The sequence below is a fragment of the Panicum hallii genome, chromosome 5 (assembly GCF_002211085.1).
Source record: "Panicum hallii strain FIL2 chromosome 5, PHallii_v3.1, whole genome shotgun sequence".
In the NCBI taxonomy this organism is placed as follows: Eukaryota; Viridiplantae; Streptophyta; class Magnoliopsida; order Poales; family Poaceae; genus Panicum; species Panicum hallii.
The window spans coordinates 31,824,890-31,845,446 of NC_038046.1; the positions used below are offsets into that span (position 1 = coordinate 31,824,890).

A 20,557-nucleotide genomic window follows, 5' to 3' on the forward strand; every position below is an offset into this window, starting at 1 on the left:
GGCGGGGGCAGCAGGAGGTGGCGCCGGGGAGGAGTTGGCGCAGCGGTGAGCGGCGCTGACGGCCGGCGGTAGAGAAGCATAGCAGGGGAGCAGAGCATGTGCCAGAGGAAGAAGAAGAGGGAAAGGGGTCTGGGGGACTTCCTTGGAATTTGCAAAAATCTCAGGGACCTCACTGTAAACTAAATTTTTCCATTGATCCAAAGCTCTAATGAGGAAATGGTCAAAATAGAAGTTGTAGAACTTTTCAAATCCTAAAATTTTGCTTTAGGACTCAAGTTCAAAAACCTAAAGCTCAATTCTTTATTTTATCCTTTTGCACTAAAAATCAAACTTTAAATAAGTTTTGTCCTTCTCAAGGTAAATTTCTTATAACTTTGGACCTAATTGCAAGTATTTATGACATGTCATGATGACTTACACCTTTTTTACATTTTGACCCTTGGTAATTTTGGATGTTACTTTTATACTTCAACTAATTTACATAAAGGGACTTTCATAAATTTACACAAATACCCATATTTTCATACTTTGCTCAATTTTCACACAATTTAATCCACACCAAACATTCTTCCTATTGGCTTGCTCTATTTAACACCTAGGGTGTCACAGGTCTGTGGCGGCAGAAAGGGGGCAGCTCAGGCGGACGGCAGAGCGTCATGGCAGGCTCGGGGAGGGCTAGCAGGAAGGAGGTGAGGCAGTGGGTGAGCACGGGGCGGCACGTGGAGCGGCGCTGGAGCAGGGGGTAGCCTCGGGCGGCGCGGCATGACAGCCTACGGCGGCGCTGCGGCGCGGCAGAGGGGAAGTAGAGAAGGAAGAAGAAGGAGGGGGGTGCCAGGGACTATGTTGTGAACTTCTAAAACTCCAGGGACCTCACTGTAAAACCAAATTTTCCACTGTTCTAAAGCTCAAATGAGAATATGGTCAAAATAAAAGTTGTAGAACTTTTGAAACCCTACAACTTCTATTTAGGTTTCAAAACCAAAAACCCAAAGGGTGGAACTTTATTTAAAAACTTTGGACTCAATTCAAACTTTTCAAAGTTTTTGTCCTTAGTTAGGTAAATTCCATATACTTTTGGACTGAATTGCAAGTTTAGGTAATGTAAGTTTAAGAGTTACCTTTGTAATTCAAACATTTTACACAAAAGGACTCATATTTTTGAAATCATTACACACAAGTCCTTATTTTCACACATCTACACAATTGCACTCAATTCAATACCTACATCACACATTCTTTCCTAGTGTGTTACAATTTTGACACCTAGGGTGTCACAGTGCGCCCCTCTGCGGCCCCTATCTCGCCAAGCCGAGCCCCTAGGTTCGTTCCCCGTAGCACCCGCGTTCTCCCTATGTAGCCTGCGCGTGAAACCGAGCCTGGACGGCCGTTTTCGGCCAAGTCCGGCAAGTCCGCCGCCGCCCGCCGTCGTGAGCCGTCGCCGCCGGCGCCCATGCCACCCCAGTCCCGCGTAGTCATCGGATTCCAATCCGACGGGTTAGATCTAATCTAATCTAATCTGAGTCAAATAACCCCGTACTGTGAACCTTAGGATCTTTTGCACTTTATCCCCTGAGTTCTATTGAAATCAACCCGCAGTCCACGGTAATTCAAAAGTATTCACGAGTAGATCCTTTTTCTTCTGTTTAAGCCCCTGTATTTTTCTAAAATAGAACCCGCCATCCCTAGCCCCTCTGTTTTTTCAATCTAAACTCTAGATTTAACGTTTAATAATATTTTAGCCCTCGGTTTCTTTGTCCAGAGCCCCTCTAGTTTCAAGTCTTCTACAAATAAGCCCCTGGAATCATGTTTTAGCCATAACTTCTCCGTTTTAACTCCGTTTTCGTCGATTCTCACGCTCACGCGACCCTTGCGATGTATACAGTAGATTTATAATGTTGTTTTGCTTTGTTTATATTGTTTGGTGTACTGTTTCTTATTTATTATGCTTGTATGGTTGTATGTACTTGTGTGTTGCGATAGACGATGCGCAGTTTGAGGGTCCGCAAGAGCAAGGCTTCGAAGACGTCCCTGAGCAGCAGCAGTACTTTGACAAAGGCAAGTGGCCCTTGATCATATTTCAGTCCTAATAACTTCTAAATATACACATTTACTTTATATGCATGCCTGTGTCTATAATATGATGGATCCCAAACTAAGGATATGCCTAGTTTTTTCTGAAATTCCTTGATTAAATCTGGGTTGTTATATTTATGTTGTAGCTATGCTAGTTGCTCTTACTTAGAATTGAGTTGGATAACTTGAAAACTACGCTACAGTTGTTTTACTTCATATTTTGGAATACTTTATTGGTAATAACTTCAAGATCATTGCATTAACCGGAACATGGAGAACCACCTAGGAAAATAGTGCAACCATAATACTACATGGCTCTGGTCTTGGCTAATTAATTAGAAACATTAGCTTATGCTAATCTTACCAAAAGGGCAAGAGGGGTTGCATCATCGGGGTATATCTCGGTCCTCTTGAGGCTTTATGATATGTGGTCCTTGGCTTAGGAACTTCCTCATTAGGGAGGGTTATGACCGCTTTGACTTGAAACCTTAGCGGATTGTCATAAGTCAGAGAATCTTTGCAAAGGCCTCATAGTGAATCCCTGCCACTCATCTCGAAAGTGTTTAAGTGCCTTGCAAACCCGGGCATTAAGGGAAACACGAGTTGTGGGTAAGGCGCACAACCTCTACAGAGTAAAAACTGATATATCAGCCGTGCTCACGGTTAAGAGCGGCTTGGACCCTCACATGATAATTAAAATGAAAGATGATCTAAATTGAGGTTCTTTATTTATTGTTATTATCCTATCTCTTTTATTTATTTAAGGGTTGGTATATACTTACACTTCGTTAATGCTTGCTAAATAAAACTTGGTCAACTAAAAATGCTTAACGCAATCAAACCATGTCAGCTATTCCTTGTTTATGGCCTTGCATGTCATATAATTTACTCCACTTGCTGAGTACCAACCATAAGTGTACTCACGCTTGCTTTATTAAAATCAATGCTGCTCAAAACTAGATAATTGTTCGGAGTTCCCTAAAGATTTTGAGGAGTTCTAGGCGTATGTCTCCCAGTCATCTGCCTATGAAGTTGAAGTCTGCTGCTTGTTATAAACATTTATTTATTCACTTAAGATTAAGACTTTCGGTCATGTAATAAAGTACTATAATACTCTATTTTGTTATGATATTGTTTCAAGTATACACTTGTATCGTCTATCATATGTGTGGAGCTTAATCCTGGCGCATATATGAGATGCATTCGGTTCCTTTCCAAAATTGAGTGTGACAGAAGTGGTATCAGAGTAGTATTGACTGCAGGACGTTAGTAACCTAGCTTATCTTACTTAGTAACCTAGCTTCTGCTTGCTTGCTTTTGAAAATTTTTTATTTCTTGATTATATCACTATTATCTCATCTTTGACTTCATGCTTGCCTCACAAATGTGTTGATGTTTTTCAAAACTCTTTCTTGCTTTAAGGTCACCCATAGCATTTTCTAAATATCATCAATCTTGCACTGTCCTCGTTTTGCTACAGATGGCTAGAACCAGGCAGACTGCCTGCAAGGGCACCCGTGGACCGCCTCATCTGATCCAGCATCCTCAGGAGGTGCCCGAGCAGGAGGAACCAGTGCAGCCAGAGGACACCCCCGCGTTCGTGGAGGTTGATGACGATGACTACTGCGGCTACTATGGAGGAGGCTGGGTGGACACCGACAATGAGGAGGAGCCCATGGAGCTGCCTGAGGACCACCCAGACGCTGTTGAAGGTAGCAAAGAGGAGGACGCTGCAGGAGGAGACACTGCCGATTCAGACGCTGCAGGAGGAGATGATGCAAAAGATTTTGTGACGATGACCCAGATGATGATCCAGAGCCAGCCAACACAGCAAACGAACCACCACCAGAGCCCCATTATGAGAAACAAATACATCACTTGGACTTTGCTGAAGGTCCATTCCCAGCACTTCTCTGGAGGGCCATGCAGAGAATCGGCTTCCCACTAATGCCATGTTATGAAACCTCCTTGTTCAAGAATGCTCAGTAGGAGGAGGAGTGGTTAGCGGCAGTGATGATCAGTGTTCTAGATGAGAGGTATGGCAACCAGATCGAGTACTACAAGCACTTTGATGATGTGTCCAGAAAGACTTTGGACGCAGGGACCACTGAAGCTGCCAGAAGAGCTCTCTACTATCTCTGCCATGCTTATCGGGATGAGCTCTAGGGCACTGAGTTTCAGCAGTTACCACGCCGCAGGAAGGGTGCCACCAGTGTGCAGATTCTTGTCCCACCCCTAGGGAAGGAAGTTTGCTCATGGACACCACGTAGGAGTTGGCCGCCGCTCTTAGCACTGACTTGGATACTGTCAGAGCAGAGATCCAGGAGGTCAAGAGGAAGCTGAGGAAGACGCTCAGGGAGAAGGCGATTGTGGAAGCTCAACTGAGGAAAGATAAGCAGCTAACCCTGGAGTACGATAGCGATGAGTCCATCGACTACCTGCCAGAGTCACCTCTTCGTAAGCGCGTTCACTACGGAGAGCCCGGCTACCACACCCGCTACCGTTAGAGATGCTAGATCTAGGAGTCTAAGTTAGGAGTGTCTTTAAGAGTCTTTTGGTAATCGCTAGTTCGAACGGTCCTTATAGTTTGTTTAATCTTAGTTAATGTGCTTGTGTGCTTGGTTTTGTGAGAAAATTTTGATTTGGATCTTTGTAATGATTATGATAAATTATGGGGTGATGACCATAATTATATCAAGTTTTTAATAAAGATAGATAGTTTGGTAAAGCTTGGAGTAGTCTATTTTATTTACTGTCTTTATGTTATCCTTGCTCATATCCTTTTTTCATGATTGATTTCATGAGTCTCACTTTTCTAACCGATCAGATGGTGAATAACAGGTCCGGATCAGGGGTTGATCAGCCTGCAGTACCATGTCAGGAAACAAGCAACAATACTAACCCCGATCCTCAGTAGAGTCAAAAGCACCAGGCGCCACCAGTAGGGGGAGTACTTCCGCGCCGCCCAGACTCATCGACTAACCAACATGGCAAACACTATTTCCAACATGCAGACCCAAATGAACCAAGCTCCACCACCGCCACCACCACCAACTAGAGACAGGCACAAAGAATTCATGAGCCACAAACCTCCTTCATTTTGTCACTCATATGATCCTCTGCAAGCTGATGACTGGATCAAGACGGTGGAGAAGATGCCTAACATCATCCAGTGTACTGACAGCGAGAAGGTCCTGTATGCTTCGGGCAGATTGGAAGGAACCGCTACAGATTGGTGGGATGCTTACACCACAGCTCATGACACCCCCAACACCATCACCTGGCAGGAGTTCAAGAGCAAGTTCATGGAGCAACACATACCTAAAGGTCTGATGAAGCTCAAGAAGCAAGAGTTCCTTGCACTGAAATAGGGAGCAATGTCTGTGAGTGAGTACCGGGACAAGTTCATCCAGCTATCTCGCTACGCTCCCACAGAGGTAGCAAATGATGAAGAGAAGCAGGATCACTTCAGGGATGGTCTGATTGGTCCTATCAAGTATCAGCTAATGGTGCACACTTTTGAAAACTTTTAGAAGATGGTGGACAATGCCATCATGGTGGAGCATGCTCGCAAGGAGATGGGTGAGCAGAAGAGAAAGTTTGAGTCCCCAGGGCAGTTCAACAACTCACGCCCTCGTTTCGTACCCCCGCAAGGAACACCTTTCCACACTGGAGGATAGAATGTCAACTACGGGCAGAATCAATACCAGCGCCCCAACCAACAAAACCAGCAGCAACAAGCTCAGCATGCTGGTCGGTCAGACAGCGCCCTAGTTTTTCACAGAATCACCAAAACACCCCTATTGGGACACCTATGAGGAACAACACCCCTGCTCCCACTGGTGGTAATACATCCTTCAGATGTGGCGAGACGGGACACTATGCCAATGGTTGTCCCAAGAGGAATGCCTAGAATACTCCAAGCCAGTTCAACAACAGTGGACAGAGGCAGACCCCATAGCAGCAACTTCCGAGGAACAATAACCAGACGTCGTAGGGCAACAAGGGCCAGCAGAACCACGTCCGCGTGCGTGTGAATCACGTGGCTACAGAGACCACTCATGAGGCTTAGGACGTTGTGTTCGGTATGTTCCTAGTCAACTCAGCCCCTGTATCAGTTTTATTTGATTCTGGAGCATCGCATTCCTTTATTTCTGCTCAGTTTGTCGCAAAACATAGCATTCCTGTGTATTCTATGTCAAACCACATGCTAGTTAGTTTGCCTGGAGGAAATATGAAGGCCATGTATCAGTGTTTTGGCGTCAGTTTCAAGATTGTGGGCAGTGAATTTTGTGCCAATTTCATAGTACTGGATTCTAAGGGAATAGACATCATACTCGGAATGGGATGGCTGAGCAAGGTTGACACAGTTATTCAGTGTGCCAAATAGGTCAGTGATCCTCACGAGCCCAGAAGGTGAACGATTTGAGTTCATTGCAACACTTCCGTCCGCAGCAGATTGTGCAGTGAATCAGCTGAAGGCAGATTTGATTGAGGACATCGGAGTGGTGTGTGAGTACCCGGACGTCTTCCCCAATGATTTGCCAAGTATGCCACCTGAACGTGACATTGAATTCCTCATAGATCTTTTACCTGGTACTGCACCTATTGCTAAGAGACCATATAGAATGTTAGTTGGTGAAGTAGAGGAACTTAAGAAACAGCTAAAAGAATTGCTAGATAAGCGGTTCATTCATCCCAATTCTTCACCTTGGGGAGCACCCGTGATATTTGTTGAAAAGAAGGATGGTACACAGAAGATGTGTGTTGATTATAGAGCTTTAAATGAGGTTACCATCAAGAACAAATATCCATTGCCTCGTATAGAAGACTTGTTTGATCAGTTGAAGGGAACTAGAGTATTCTCTAAGAATGATTTGAGGTTAGGGTATCATGAGTTGAGGATACAACCCTCAGATACTGCCAAGATAGCTTTCACTACCAGATACAAGCTTTATGAACACACCGTAATGTCATTTGGGTTGACCAATGCTCCAGACTACTTCATGTATCTGATGAATAAATTGTTCATGGAGTATCTTGATAAATTCGTGGTGGTGTTCATTGATGATATTCTGGTGTACCCTAGGAATGAAGAGGAACACAAGGAACATCTGAGGCTTATTTTGCAAAAACTTAGAGAAAATCAGTTGTATGCCAAGCTCAGCAAGTGTGAACTTTGGTTGAGTGAGGTCATGTTCCTTGGTCATGTTATCACAGACGGAGGTATTGCAGTGGATCCAGGAAAGGTCAGAGATGTGTTGAAGTGGGAACCACCAACGACAGTGTCGGAGATCTGGAGTTTTCTAGGACTCGCAGGATATTATAGGAGATTTATAGAAGGCTTCTCTAAGATAGTGAAACCCCTTACATCATTACTAGAGAAAGAAAAGAAGTTTATATGGTCAAAGGCATGTCAGAACAGCTTTGATTAGTTGAGAAAGCGGTTAACTACCGCACCAATATTGGTTATGCCTGATATTCACAAGAGTTTCGACATCTACTGTGATGCTTCTAAACAAGATATTGGTTGTGTATTGATGCAAGAGGGGCAAGTGATTGCATATGCGTCTCGTCAGTTGAGGAAACATGAGCATAACTATCCCACACACAATCTAGAATTAGCAGCAGTGGTACATGCTCTGAAGATATGGAGGCACTATTTGTTGAGTCACAGATGTCAGATATACACTGACCACAAGAGTCTGAAGTATATTTTTACTCAGAATGACCTCAACCTAAGACAGCGACGATGGTTAGAGCTCATAAAGGACTATGATTTGGAGATACACTATCATCCAGAGAAGGCAAATGTGGTTGCCGATGCCTTGAGTCGCAAGAGCTATGTGAATGCGACAATGGTTAGCCGGATGCCTCGGGAATTGTATAAAGAATTTGAACAACTCAACGTTGGGTTCGTCGCCCATGCGAAAGGGATCGCTATAGAAGTGGAGCCAACTCTCGAACAGGAGATACGGAAGGGTCAGCTTGAGGATGCTAAGATTCAGGAGATAAAGGAGATGATAGAAGTAGGCAAGACACCCGACTTCATTGAAGATGAACATGGAACTGTGTGGTTTCAAAAGAGAATATGTGTGCCCGATGTGGATCACCTTCATGAGAAAATTTTGCAGGAAACTCATGACTCAGCTTATTTTATCCATCTTGGCAGTATCAAGATGTATCAGGATTTGAAGGAGAGATATTGGTGGTATGGCATGAAGCATGATGTTGTAGCTCATGTGGCACTATGTGATGTGTATCAGAGAGTCAAGGCAGAACATCAGAGACCAGCCGGTTTGTTACAGTCATTGAAGGTGCCAGAATGGAAGTGGGAAGAAATCGGTATAGATTTCATCGTGGGATTGCCACGCACACGAGATGGTTATGATTCTATATGGGTCATAGTGGATCGTTTGAGCAAAGTAACTCACTTTATTCTGGTGAAGACTACCTACACAGGAGCACGATTAGCAGAGTTTTATATCTCACGAATTGTGTGTTTGCATAGGGTACCTAAGAAGATAGTGTCAGATAGAGGTACTCAGTTCACGTCTCGATTTTGGCAGAAGTTGCATGAGTCAATGGACACAAAGTTGAATTTCAGCTCCGCTTACCATCCACAAACTGATGGGTAGACAGAAAGGACAAATCAGGTATTAGAGCATATGCTTAGGGTCTGCGCTCTAAAACATGGAGACAGTTGGGATAAGAGTTTGTCATTTGCAGTGTTCTCTTACAACAGTTATCAGACCAGTTTGAAGATGGCACCGTTTGAGGCATTGTATGGCAGGAAGTCTAGAAAACCATTGTATTGTAGTGAGACAGGTGAAAGCTAGTTGTTCGGGCCTGAGATCATTAAAGAGGCCGAACGATAGGTACAAGTTGTCCGTGAGAATCTGAAAGTGGCTCAGTCGAAGCAGAAAAGTTACGCAGATACTCGACGACAGGAGTTGACTTTTGAAGAAGGAGAATTTGTGTATCTGAAAGTGTCACCTATCAGAGGTTTGCGCAAATTCAAGGTCAAAGGGAAGTTGTCACCTCGTTACATTGGCCCGTTCAGGATCTTGAAATAGAAAGGCGAGGTAGCTTACCAGCAAGAGCTACCTACGCGAAATCACAGTTGAAAAAGTGCTTAGAGTACCAGAGAAATAGTTGCCACTGGAGGAGTTGAATGTGCAGGATGATTTGACTTACACAAAGTACAAAGTCAAAATCCTGGACACATTGGAGAGAATCACCCGGAGTAAGAGGATTCAGATGTGTAAGGTTCAATGGAGTCACCATGCAGAGGATGAGGCTACATGGCAACGAGAGGACGACTTACGGGCAGAATTTTCCCAGCTCTTTGCTAGCCCAGCCGAATCTTGAGGACGAGATTCCTCTAAAGGGGGTAGGTTTGTAACACCCTAATTTTCAAATTAGGAACCTAAATAAATTTTGCTAGATTTTCTTCACGATCCATAAGGTTTTATTTCAAATTCTTTTCATTCTAGAGCATTTACCGTGAATTAACAATAATTTACTTAATCATAAAAAGATATATAAGGAAATATAGGTCTTGTGCATATCATGCCGCATTGCATTGTTTTACTGCTTGTCTTCCATTTGTATTTAAATTTCAAATTAAAATTCAAATGCATTAGAATGCATTTCTTTTTCTCCATCTCTTTCTCTTTTGGCCCGGCCCATTTCCTTCTCTTCCTCCCCTTCCTTTCTCTTCTCCCCTTCCTCCCGCAAGGCCCAGCCCAGCCGGCCTATACTCCCCCCCGGCCCAGCTGACCCAACCCAGCGCTCTCCTCTCCCTCTCTCCCTCACCGCCAGGCAGGCTCTGCCCGTCGAGTCCTTCCCCGACCTCGAGCCGGACTCGGGCCCTCACGTCGAGGCCCCATCAGCCGCCCTATAAAGCCGTCGTCCCGCGCCCTCCAGCCGCCGCCCTCGCCTCGCAAACCCTAGCTGCGCAAGCCCGCCGCCGCCGCACCTTGGCCTCCCGATGCGCCGCTGCTCTGCCGCTTTCCACCGTCGAGCAAGTGCCCCAGGAGCTCCGCGTTGCGGTAAGGAGCATCGCCGGCCCCTTTTCCCCCTCTTCCACGCCTTCCCGCACACGCAATTCCTCGCCGAAGCTCCGCGGCTGCACGCCGCCGCTGTGCGCCCCTCTCCGGCCCCCATCTCACCAACCTGAGCCCCTAGATGCGTTCGCCAATTCGTATATTATATTTGGATAACTTGATACACTGTGACATTTTGGATTCAAAATGTTGAAATGGTATTTAAAAAAATGAATCTAATCCCCTAAAAATTATAAATTTAGCAAATTAATCTCAATAGCAAATTAAAAAGGAAACAACCTGCGAACAGGCAACCTTCCTTTGTTCGCCCGATGTTTATTGGCGGCACTACTTGCTGGTTTAGGCCATGAAACGAGTAACATGTTAGCGGGCCGTGCGATTTGATGGCTTCCCATCTTCCGGTAGATATAGGAGCCCCCGCCCATCTATCCCCCCGCCCCTCCCTCCTCCATCCTCTCCTTCGGCACACTGATAGGAGGACCCCAGCAACCAAACCCTTCTCCTACCTCTCCTCGGACCAAGACTCGGGTCGGTCCGACCCTGACCCGGCCGGGGCATGCACGCGAAGGTGGGGGGCCATGTGCTACGGCTGCTGGAATATTAGGAGAATTTAGATAAAGATTAGATGGTTAATTTATGTTATTTTTATAATAGGAGAGATGGGTAAGTGTAGGCTATTTTCATAATGGTAGAATTGGATATTTTTTAAAAAATATAAAGATGTAATGACTTTGATTATTAAAGGGTAATGGATTGGCTGGATATTTCTAATTTTGGTGAGAACTTCTAGAACTGATCTTTTTTTTTCACTAATGTTAAGGCTCATAATAAGTCTACAGTTAGTAATAGTAAGATTGGCATTTGGTGATGGACCCACATGTCGCGGGATGGACAGGCGAACCATGAAATGCTGTTCTGTGTAGCATTAGAAATAGATATAGACAGACAGAGAGATCTGAACAGAATGTTTGATGCTATTAGTGGTACAGTCACTTTTGTACTGTGAGTCAGTCTATACCTGGCGTCATTAAGAAGTAATTAACACGTGATTTGTTTACCACCCATTGGTCGAAACACACATACACAAGTATACTCATAATAATTAAACGGCTCCAAACTTCTTTATTGCACGGGCAGTTATACTGCCCCTCATATGATATTGGCACACAAAGTAGGCCATTACATGGACATCAGCACGAGACACACAAGCAAGCACAAGAAAAAAAGAGTATATAGTTGTTTCATGTAGTGAACTTGCTACTGTCAGGGTCTCTCACAGGTGCAAGTGTTTATCACAAACACTTGTTCTTCTCTCTGGTAGGGAATCACTCCCTCTGTATCTACCGTACGCACAAAGGCTTCTCTGGTGGTCACACGCAAGAGCACAACACAACTTGTTTTGTGACTCAGCCTCTCACAGGCTTCATCGTTTTCTCATTCATATATAGACTAAGTACGTGCAAAGGGATAACAACGGCCACCACCACCACTAGGCAGTAACTCACGCCATGCTCCTAACTAAACTAAATTGTGAAAACATCATGCAAAGCAGGACCGATTCTCTAGCCCACAAACTCACTTCGTGGCTGCATGCAACAACATGGACCTCTCGCTCCCTGCAATCCGGCCACTTCGTGCAGCATCCACATGCAGTTGAACATGGCCATCAGTTGTCTATGCAGATGGCTGGCTTCTGCTGTGCAACACCGCTTCCCACGGCAACCCCCGCATCGCACGACACGCTGGCACCTTGCCCATGACCTAGAACCGAGCTAACTGTGCACGTATCTCACCTGCACATCTCCTGCTAGTATATATTCTACACAACTCTACTTACATGCAGAACAAGGAAATAAATATGCAGCTACATGAATCGAGATTAGTTCTAACAGCTACGCCAACAGAAGAGTCGTCCAAATCCCGCTGTATATAGATGCGGCACCTGGATTCCATGGATTCAGTGGTTACGATTACGGCCCTTTCCCAGGGATTGAAGGGCAGGATTCCTGTCGAGCCGCGACAAATGAAGAAGGACATCAGCTAGAAATTCGAAACATGTAATTTATGCAACAGAAAACCTTCTTGCGTCTATTTACAAAAGGCAACAGTGCTATCTTATGACTGTTGGAGCAGGAGCTTGGTCCACCACCTGCTGCGAGGATATACACCATGGTACACTATTGGCTACAGTGATGTGTGGGCAAAAGGTTATTATTGGCAACATATAATCTGTGGGTAATAGTGAGACCTTGTACCCTCACATTATCTGTCGGCAATGGAAGTATTAAGTAACACCTTATGTGTCGGCATTTCTACGACGGCAGATAATGTGTCGGGAAAAAATGTTGACAGCTCAACTGTTGGCGTAGGCCGAATCACCTACTGTTTATGTGTCGGCGTAGGGGTGTCCAAGCTGGCGAAAAACATCATTGGCGCCCATTTTTTCAGCTGCGCGGGAAAAGGAAAAAAGTACCGCGCACACAACAAAACTTTCAATCCCCGAATCCCCACCTCCTTCTCCCTCACCGTATCCCCAAATCCCCACCTCCTTCTCCCTCACCGCAGCTGTGAATCCCCACTGCCCCTGCCCCCTCGTTCATCTCGGCGCAAAGACACCCACGGCAGCCTCCGATCCTGCAGCTTCTGCACGCGGGCAGGCACTGCAGCCTCAACCCTAGGCTGCTAGCTAGCTGTCTTGATTCTGTTCTTCCATAGAAATTGATTGGATTTGGTTCTGCTAGCTAGCTGTTGGATTTGGTTCATTTGTTCTTGCGCATGAGATGGAATTAGTACCTCTGCTGCCTGCCAGGCTGCTTATGGAATTAGCTCCGCTAGCTGTTGGATTTCAAGGTCTACTAATCGAACATGTGTGACCAGGCTGCTTATGATGCACACTGCTAGATGTGTTTCTTTGTGTCTTCTAAACAGAGCTGCTCTGCTAGATGTGTTTCACTATTTTTTTTACTTTGTGTCTAATGCTTTTAACTGCTCCAGTTTTAATATATTATGTGGTAGATTAAATTGTGTGCTGCATTATATTGTCTGCAGTTTTAAATTGTTATATATATGGCTGCAGTTTTAAATTGTTATATATCCAGAACCTTCCACTTATTATTTTGCTGGAATCCTATTGATTTAAGATATACTTTTTTTTGGTGAAGGGTACTGTGAAACCAAAGATTTAGTGAGAGTGCTATCAGTTCTTTCTTACCTTTTCTCATCTAATCATAGTCTTATTTACGTTTGGTTTCAGGGGCAAAATTCAGAGAGGACTGGACCAAGGACTGAAGGAGCAACTTTCTCATTTTTATTGAACAGTGATTGGTATGTTCCTTTTCTTCTAGACTTTCTCATTGTGTGAGATGAATTTTCGTTCAGAAGTAATATATGTGCTATAGACGTTTGAATGTGGCAAAATGAGATATATCTGAGGTTTAGAGTTGCTATCTAGGTGGATTTGTTCATATAGTTGAGATTTTTACTCAGCTTCTAGCAAGAGCGTCATGGATAAAAATTGGATGGATTTACCAAGGCAAACTGATGAATATATAAAAGGTGTTGACAGTTTTTTAGAGTATGCTTTTAGCAAGTCAGCTAAAGGAAACACAATATTGTGCCCCTGTAAGGTATGTAAAAACAGCTGTTGGAGAGCTAGCGATGTAGTACGTGAGCATTTGATTTGTGAAGGGTTTTCGGAGGGGTACATAACCTGGTTGTATCATGGAGAACCAAGCTCCAGCTTTTTTGCAAATACCCAACAACCTGATAGAGTAGAAGTGCAGAAGTCCAATGAAGAAGATGACATTTCTGATTTACTTAGAGACTTAGCTGGTGGTTTAGATGACATGGGTGACTTAGAAGGTAATGAAGAAGAACATGATAAGGATATGGAATCCTTCCACAGATTGGTAGAAGATGCTGGCAAAGAACTGTACCCTGGCTGTAGAAACTTTTCGAAGCTTCGGTTCATGATTAGATTGCTGCATATAAAATTTCTTGGGGGGTGGAGTGATAAAAGTTTCGACATGCTACTACAGTTACTTAAGGATGTTTTGCCAGAAGGGTCATCACTTCCAAAAAATTTCAATGCAGCTAAAAATATGGTAAAATGCCTTGGTCTTGGTTACACAAATATTCATGCTTGCGATAATGATTGCATACTATTTTGGAAAGAACATGAAAAGGCTAATGTGTGTCCAAAGTGCAAGACATCAAGGTGGAAATCAGAAAAGAGAAGTCCTAATGGAAAACGTGTGCATAGGGTTCCTATGAAAGTACTTCGGTACTTTCCTATAAAGAAAAGGCTTCAAAGGTACTTTATGTCTTCCAAAACAGCGGCTGATGTAAGGTGGCATGATGAAGAACGCACCAAAGATGGTTTGCTTAGGCATCCAGCAGATGCTCCTTTTTGGAAGGATTTTGACTCTACATATCCAGAGTTTGCCTCTGATAGTCGAAATCTTAGACTTGCTGTAGCTAGTGATGGGTTTAGTCCTTTTAGGACCTACAATTCAAAATATAGCATTTGGCCTGTTATTTTGATTCCATACAATATGCCACCTTGGAAGTGTATGAAGCAAACAAATTTTATCCTATCTCTAGTAATTCCTGGTCATAAGGCACCGGGTGCTGATATGGATGTTTACCTTGAGCCACTAGTCAATGATATGGTAGATATGTTTGTTGATGCTATTAGGACATATGATGCTTCCAAGGATGAGTGTTTCCAATTGCGTGCTGCCATATTATGTAGCATCACAGATTTACCTGGCCTAGGCTATTTGCATGGAGTTGTTACCTCTGGTAAAGTATCTTGTCCTGAATGCCACTCACATGAGTGTTCTCTCCAACTAAAAAAGGGAGGCAAGTATGTCATCATGTGCCATCGGAGGTTCTTGGATGAAAATCACATATTGAGGTCTGCTAAAGAACTATTTGATGGTACTGAGGAGCATAGGCCAGCACCTACCCCACTTAGTGGAGAGGAAATTTTTGAGATGACAGAAAACATGCACACAATTTTTGGAAAGGATCCAACTACAAAGAAGCCAACAAACCCACAACGTAGAGGAAAAAATGAGGCACCACTTACTTGGAAACGAAGATCTATCTGGTTCAAGTTACCATATTGGAAGAGTCTATTACTTCGACATAATTTTGATGTTATGCACATTGAAAAAAATGTTTGTGATAACATTGTGAATACACTTCTGAACATTGATGGAAAATCAAAGGATGGTTTAAATGCTCGCTTGGACATTAAAAATCTTGGCATTAGAGAAGATCTTCATCCTGTTGATGTTGAAGATAGGTTCTACATGCCTCCAGCACAATATGCAATGAGTCCAGAGGAGAAGAAGTTATTTTGCCAAGTATTGAAGAGTGTGAGGTTACCAGATGGTGTTGCGTCAAATATTCAGAATAATGTCCATGTTTCAGAAATGAAATTGATTGGACTAAAGAGCCACGACAACCATGTTTTGTTGCAGCAATTACTACCACTTGCTATACGAAGGATATTACCAACACGAGTAACTGCAGCACTAATTCGTGTGAGCAATTTCTTCAAACAAATATACTCATCTACTATTCGAGTAAGCGATATGCAGAAACTTGAGGCTGAAATAGCTGAGACACTAAGTATTCTAGAAACCATATTTCTACCAGCATTTTTTGACACTATGGTACACTTGATGGTTCATCTTCCTTCTCAAGTAAGAATTGGTGGTCCAGTACAGTACCGTAGCATGTGGGCAATAGAGAGGTACTATACTATTATTTCCATTAGTAGTATATATTTTTAGTTTTTAGACTATTGCTAAGCTTATATAGTGAAAAAAATTTCATTCTTAGGTTTTTGATGAGGTTAAAAGGGTATGTTCGCACCAAAAGGCATCCAGAAGGATCAATCTGTGAGTCCTATAAATTTGATGAGAGTCTTACATTCTGCTCACAATTTCTACATGGTTGTGAGACCAGATTTACTAGGCAAGTAAGAAATGGGGAGGATTTGGATAATGCAATGTCCAATATTAATCCTTTCTTCAGAAGCCTTGGGCGAGGATTGAGTGGCAGGTGCACTATATCTTTGGACTATAAGACATGGCTGCAAGCACATAGATACGTGTTGTTCAACTATGACAAAATAGAACCATATTTGAAGTAAGATCCTCAAGCTTCTTTTATAGATTGGACCCCCCCTTATGCATATATATACTTATAGGTCTTTTAATTTTACAAAATATTTTCAGCAAGCATAAAGATTACCTGCGCTCAATTGGCAATCACAATCAACGAAAAATAAATAATCTTCATCATGAAATGTTTCCTGAGTGGTTTAGAAAGCATGTAAGTCCTTACATGACCTAACTTTAGTTTTTACAATTCTTTTTGTTAGACCTGATTGAAATTTAAGTTGATTAGAATGTTCTATATCACAGGTGGAAGGATTAGTTGAAAATGGTATTGAAGTACCGGAAGAGATGCAAATTTTAGCCAATGAGCCATTCATGATTGCTACAATGTACAATAGCTATACTATAAATGGATTCGATTTCCATACATACTCTAGTGATGAGGGTAGACCGTATCAAAATAGTGGAGTAGCTCTAGTTGCCCAAACCTCTTGCTTTGAAAATGGAAACACGGACCCGGTAGTGCATAACAAGACATATTATGGTAGGATCAAAGAAATCATTGAGCTAAACTATCGCAATAAGGGAAATATTGTGCTCTTCAAATGTGATTGGGTTGACAACCGCATTCAAGATAAATGGGTGAAAACTGATCAATTTGGGGTCACAATTGTTAATTTCAATCACTTATATAATGGAGGAGAAAGACTATTAGATGAGCCTTTTATTTTAGCATCGCAAGCCACACAAGTTTACTATGTTCAAGATCATGTTGATAGAGAATGGAGTGCAGTGGGTCGGTCAAAACCACGAGAAATTTATGACATGACAGCAAGCGATAGTGAACAAGCAAATCATCAAAATAAGTTCCATAGCCCAATTCTTGATCTGCATACAAAAGTGTATGACCTAAAGAATTTTCTTCAAGATATGGTTCATGTCAGGACAGACATTGATGGGACTATTGTTGCTGAGAAAAAGAGGAAGTAAGTCACAATTGTGTGTTGTAACAATTTCGTGGTGCATTAACAAATTCTACATGTTCTAGTACTTTTCTTTTCTCCTATACTTAGTACTTACACCTCTACACTGTTCAATTACTGAATTATTAGTATATATTTTCAGGAGGAAAGATGGTGACTGCAGGAGAAAAAAGAAAGGATGTTCCAGTTTGCGAATATGAAGCACAAAGAAATGCAGATGTCCTAGCCAATAACATGAAGCTCAAAGCTTTGCAGCTTCAAGAGCTTGGACAGGAAGTTTCCTCATCACTTATGACAGGAAAAAAGAGAAAGGTGGAAGCTGTGAGGCATCAAGAAAAGAGGACGACAACTAATGCTACAATTCAGCACAACTTACGAACAAGCTCGAGATTGAGTGCTGCACGGGCTAATGTACAACCAGGGAATGGGAGTGGTGCACCTAGTGCTCATCTACAGGCAAGGAATGGCCCAAGTGGTGATCTACAGCCAGAGAATGGGAGTAGTGGAGCAAGTGCTCATCTACAGCCAAGGAATGAAGGTATGCTTGTTAGCTGATCTATATAAACAGATTGTTGTATTTTGTTGGTCTTATTAGGTCCATTGTTTTGATGTAGAGTTAAGAGAACAAGAGAAGAAAAAAGTTAGAGGGCCAACTACAAAGGCTGACATATTTGCAAGACAAAATAAACCAAAACTCAAACTAGAGATAAATGACTGTGGCCAGCCTTGTGGACCTTCAAGCACTGAATTTGCTAACTTTATTGGTGCACTTGTGAGAACAAAGGGCTTTCCGATGGCACATGATGATTGGAGGAAGGTTTGCCCACAAAAAAAATATAAGCTGTGGACAGATGCTCAGGTAGTGATATTGGATGAAAATGATTTATGAACATTTTCAGCTTGTGATTTGTTATTACCCTATATGCTTATATGTTCTGTGCAGCTCTATTGGGATATAGACAATGGGTCCTTCAACTGGTTTATGAAAACAGCAGCTACAAAATGGAGGGAGTTCAAAGCAGAGTTGAGGAAGGTCTTTCATGATGATATGGAATACGAAGAACTGCTTGAATTGCGAGACGAAAGAGTGCATGAGGAGGATTGGAAGTGGTTAATTGATCATTGGATGTCTCCAGATGGAGCTGTAAGCTATAATTCTCTACTTCTAGAGTTATTATATATGAATCATGAGTACTATAAATGACACTTGATGATAGGTTCGTTCAATGAGAGGGAAAGCAAATCGGTCAAAGAAGACTCAAAACCATACATCTGGAAGCAAGAGCCATGCACGTGTTGGGTTTGAAATGGTATGCACTATTCTTGTAATTTTGTATCCGTTATTCAGATTTCTTAGCTGCAATATGATAATTGAATGAATTGTATGTTTTGTCATACAGTGTGAAGAGCTAGGACGTCCAGCACGTAGAGATGAATTGTTTATTAAAACACACACACATAAAAATGGAGTACCTCACAAGGGAGCCGAAACAACAATTGTAAGTCATGGAGATATGTAAGTGCATTTCACTTGGAGCTGAAACAACAATTGTATGCTAATATCTTTATTTTTTGTAGAATGCACTGAAAGATGCAGTCAGAGATCATCCTGAACTAGTAGAGAAGAGTATAGGGGAAGGTGATGCCTATTTCCATGTTTGTGGGCCAGAGAAGAATGGATATGTTCGTGTTGTTGGCTTAGGACCAACACCTGCTGAATTGGAGATGCCTGGGGCCAAAAAATGCACATCAACCAGGCTTCAAATGGAAATCGAAGCTCGTCGACAATCTGATAAGAAAGTGGAAGCTTTAGAAAGCCGTTTGGACAATATGCAACAGCTGCTAGAAAAGTTACTTCAGCAGCAAATAAATCCTTCTAGCACTCCAAATGGATCAAACAGTTCCGCTCATGTGGTAACTGGTCATTCTTTTGTATTATATATACCTTTGTTTTTAATGCAGTAATTGGTCCATAGTTGCATTCTTTATTGCAACATGCAGAATCGACCTACTATTGGGGAACAACTAGAGAACCATCATGATGATATGGGATCACGTGCTGAGGATGAAATAGATAACATGCACTTGAGTGATGATGAAAACTTGCTCATGACTAGGCACTCTGTTTTTTTTCCAGAGGAACCACATCATGAAGAGGTAATTGCTAAATCTACAATTTATTGTTTACCTTATGCCCATAACATACCTGATATATTGTGTTGTCTTTTTAATGCTTTAGGGTGGAAGAGATGTGATCTTGTATAATGTTGTGAGGCCCTATAATCTCCCTGTGGCTAAGGGAACTATGCAAACAACAAACCCATCATCTATAGTGGGGGGCACTCCTCTTGGCGTTCAATACTGTGAGGTAGTTGTCAATCATGTTTTCATGAGAGAAGCTATACTACCTCGCCCTTATGGAGCCTTAAAGTCTGTTGGAGATGCTCGTGGGAGATCCATTGCTTGGCCACATGACAGAGTAATATTTTAGCTTACATATATAATTCTAAGAAAGTTCTAGTCTTGCTCAACAACTTTACTTGTTACAGATCAAGGAGGACATGAAGTCTTCAAAGCTGTCAAAAGGTCCAGGTCCTGGTACGATTGCAACCTTAGCAGTCCAAACTATATTGACATCTCCACTTATATATGTTTTATATTATTTACTTTGCTTAACTTTCAATTCATTTCTTTGACAGGTACTTAAGTACTAATTGCCCATGCAATCACAGGTAATACATTCTTGCATTGGTATTAGTATTAGCTGGATTTAAAATTATGAATCCAATGACTAAATTTGACACTTCTATAAATGATGTCCATGTTTCTTGCTGTTGTATCACTAGTGCAACAATATATACAGATTAATGTTCTCTTGCTTGCATTGTGTGCTCATTATTCTTTCTTATCATGATAGGTGAACAGGCAACTAGCTGGTGGAGTACGTAGTAATCTTTTGGCAGTAAGGCATGTTACAAGCTTTGGAGTGACCTTTTGTGCAACAAGAATATATTTTGTGTGATTGTGTGGTTAGATTTTTTTTTATTAGAGAGAAGCTTGTATATTCTCTCCCAGTGGGTCATATGCATATGGCACCATATAATAGGCTGGAACTTATGACCTAACAGTTTGATATTGGACATGTATTTTGGTACTGTATTTGACATCTATCTATGCTGATGCCACCTGGTGGATCCTGAGTTAATTGTCTATGGAACCATGCATATTAATGGATATGTTTGTGCTGTGTAAATTGCTCAGTTTTTGCAAGTTGAAATGTCTATTTGGGTTGTGATTG

General features: G+C 42.4%; 1 protein-coding gene across 1 annotated transcript; it reads left to right on the plus strand.

Annotated features, from left to right (window-relative positions):
- Positions 1 to 17,484: 17,484 nt before the first annotated feature.
- On the plus strand, positions 17,485 to 20,290 carry LOC112895311. Its single transcript, XM_025963259.1, has 11 exons — positions 17,485 to 17,797; positions 17,874 to 18,118; positions 18,203 to 18,403; positions 18,477 to 18,569; positions 18,660 to 18,758; positions 18,838 to 19,173; positions 19,261 to 19,416; positions 19,499 to 19,738; positions 19,809 to 19,857; positions 19,959 to 19,991; positions 20,177 to 20,290. The coding sequence occupies exons 1-10, from the start codon at positions 17,494 to 17,496 to the stop codon at positions 19,964 to 19,966; spliced, it is 1,731 nt and encodes a 576-aa protein (XP_025819044.1). The 5' UTR covers positions 17,485 to 17,493; the 3' UTR covers positions 19,967 to 19,991; positions 20,177 to 20,290.
- The last annotated feature ends 267 nt before the right edge of the window (positions 20,291 to 20,557 follow it).

Excerpts from the sequence above, each read along its gene's own strand:
- LOC112895311 (XM_025963259.1), top strand. The coding sequence starts at position 17,494 with ATGAAGCTCAAAGCTTTGCAGCTTCAAGAGCTTGGACAGGAAGTTTCC. Across the intron at positions 18,570-18,659 it reads CACGTGTTGGGTTTGAAATG|TGTGAAGAGCTAGGACGTCC; the intron begins GTATGCACTATT and ends TTTGTCATACAG. Across the intron at positions 19,174-19,260 it reads CAAACAGTTCCGCTCATGTG|AATCGACCTACTATTGGGGA; the intron begins GTAACTGGTCAT and ends TGCAACATGCAG.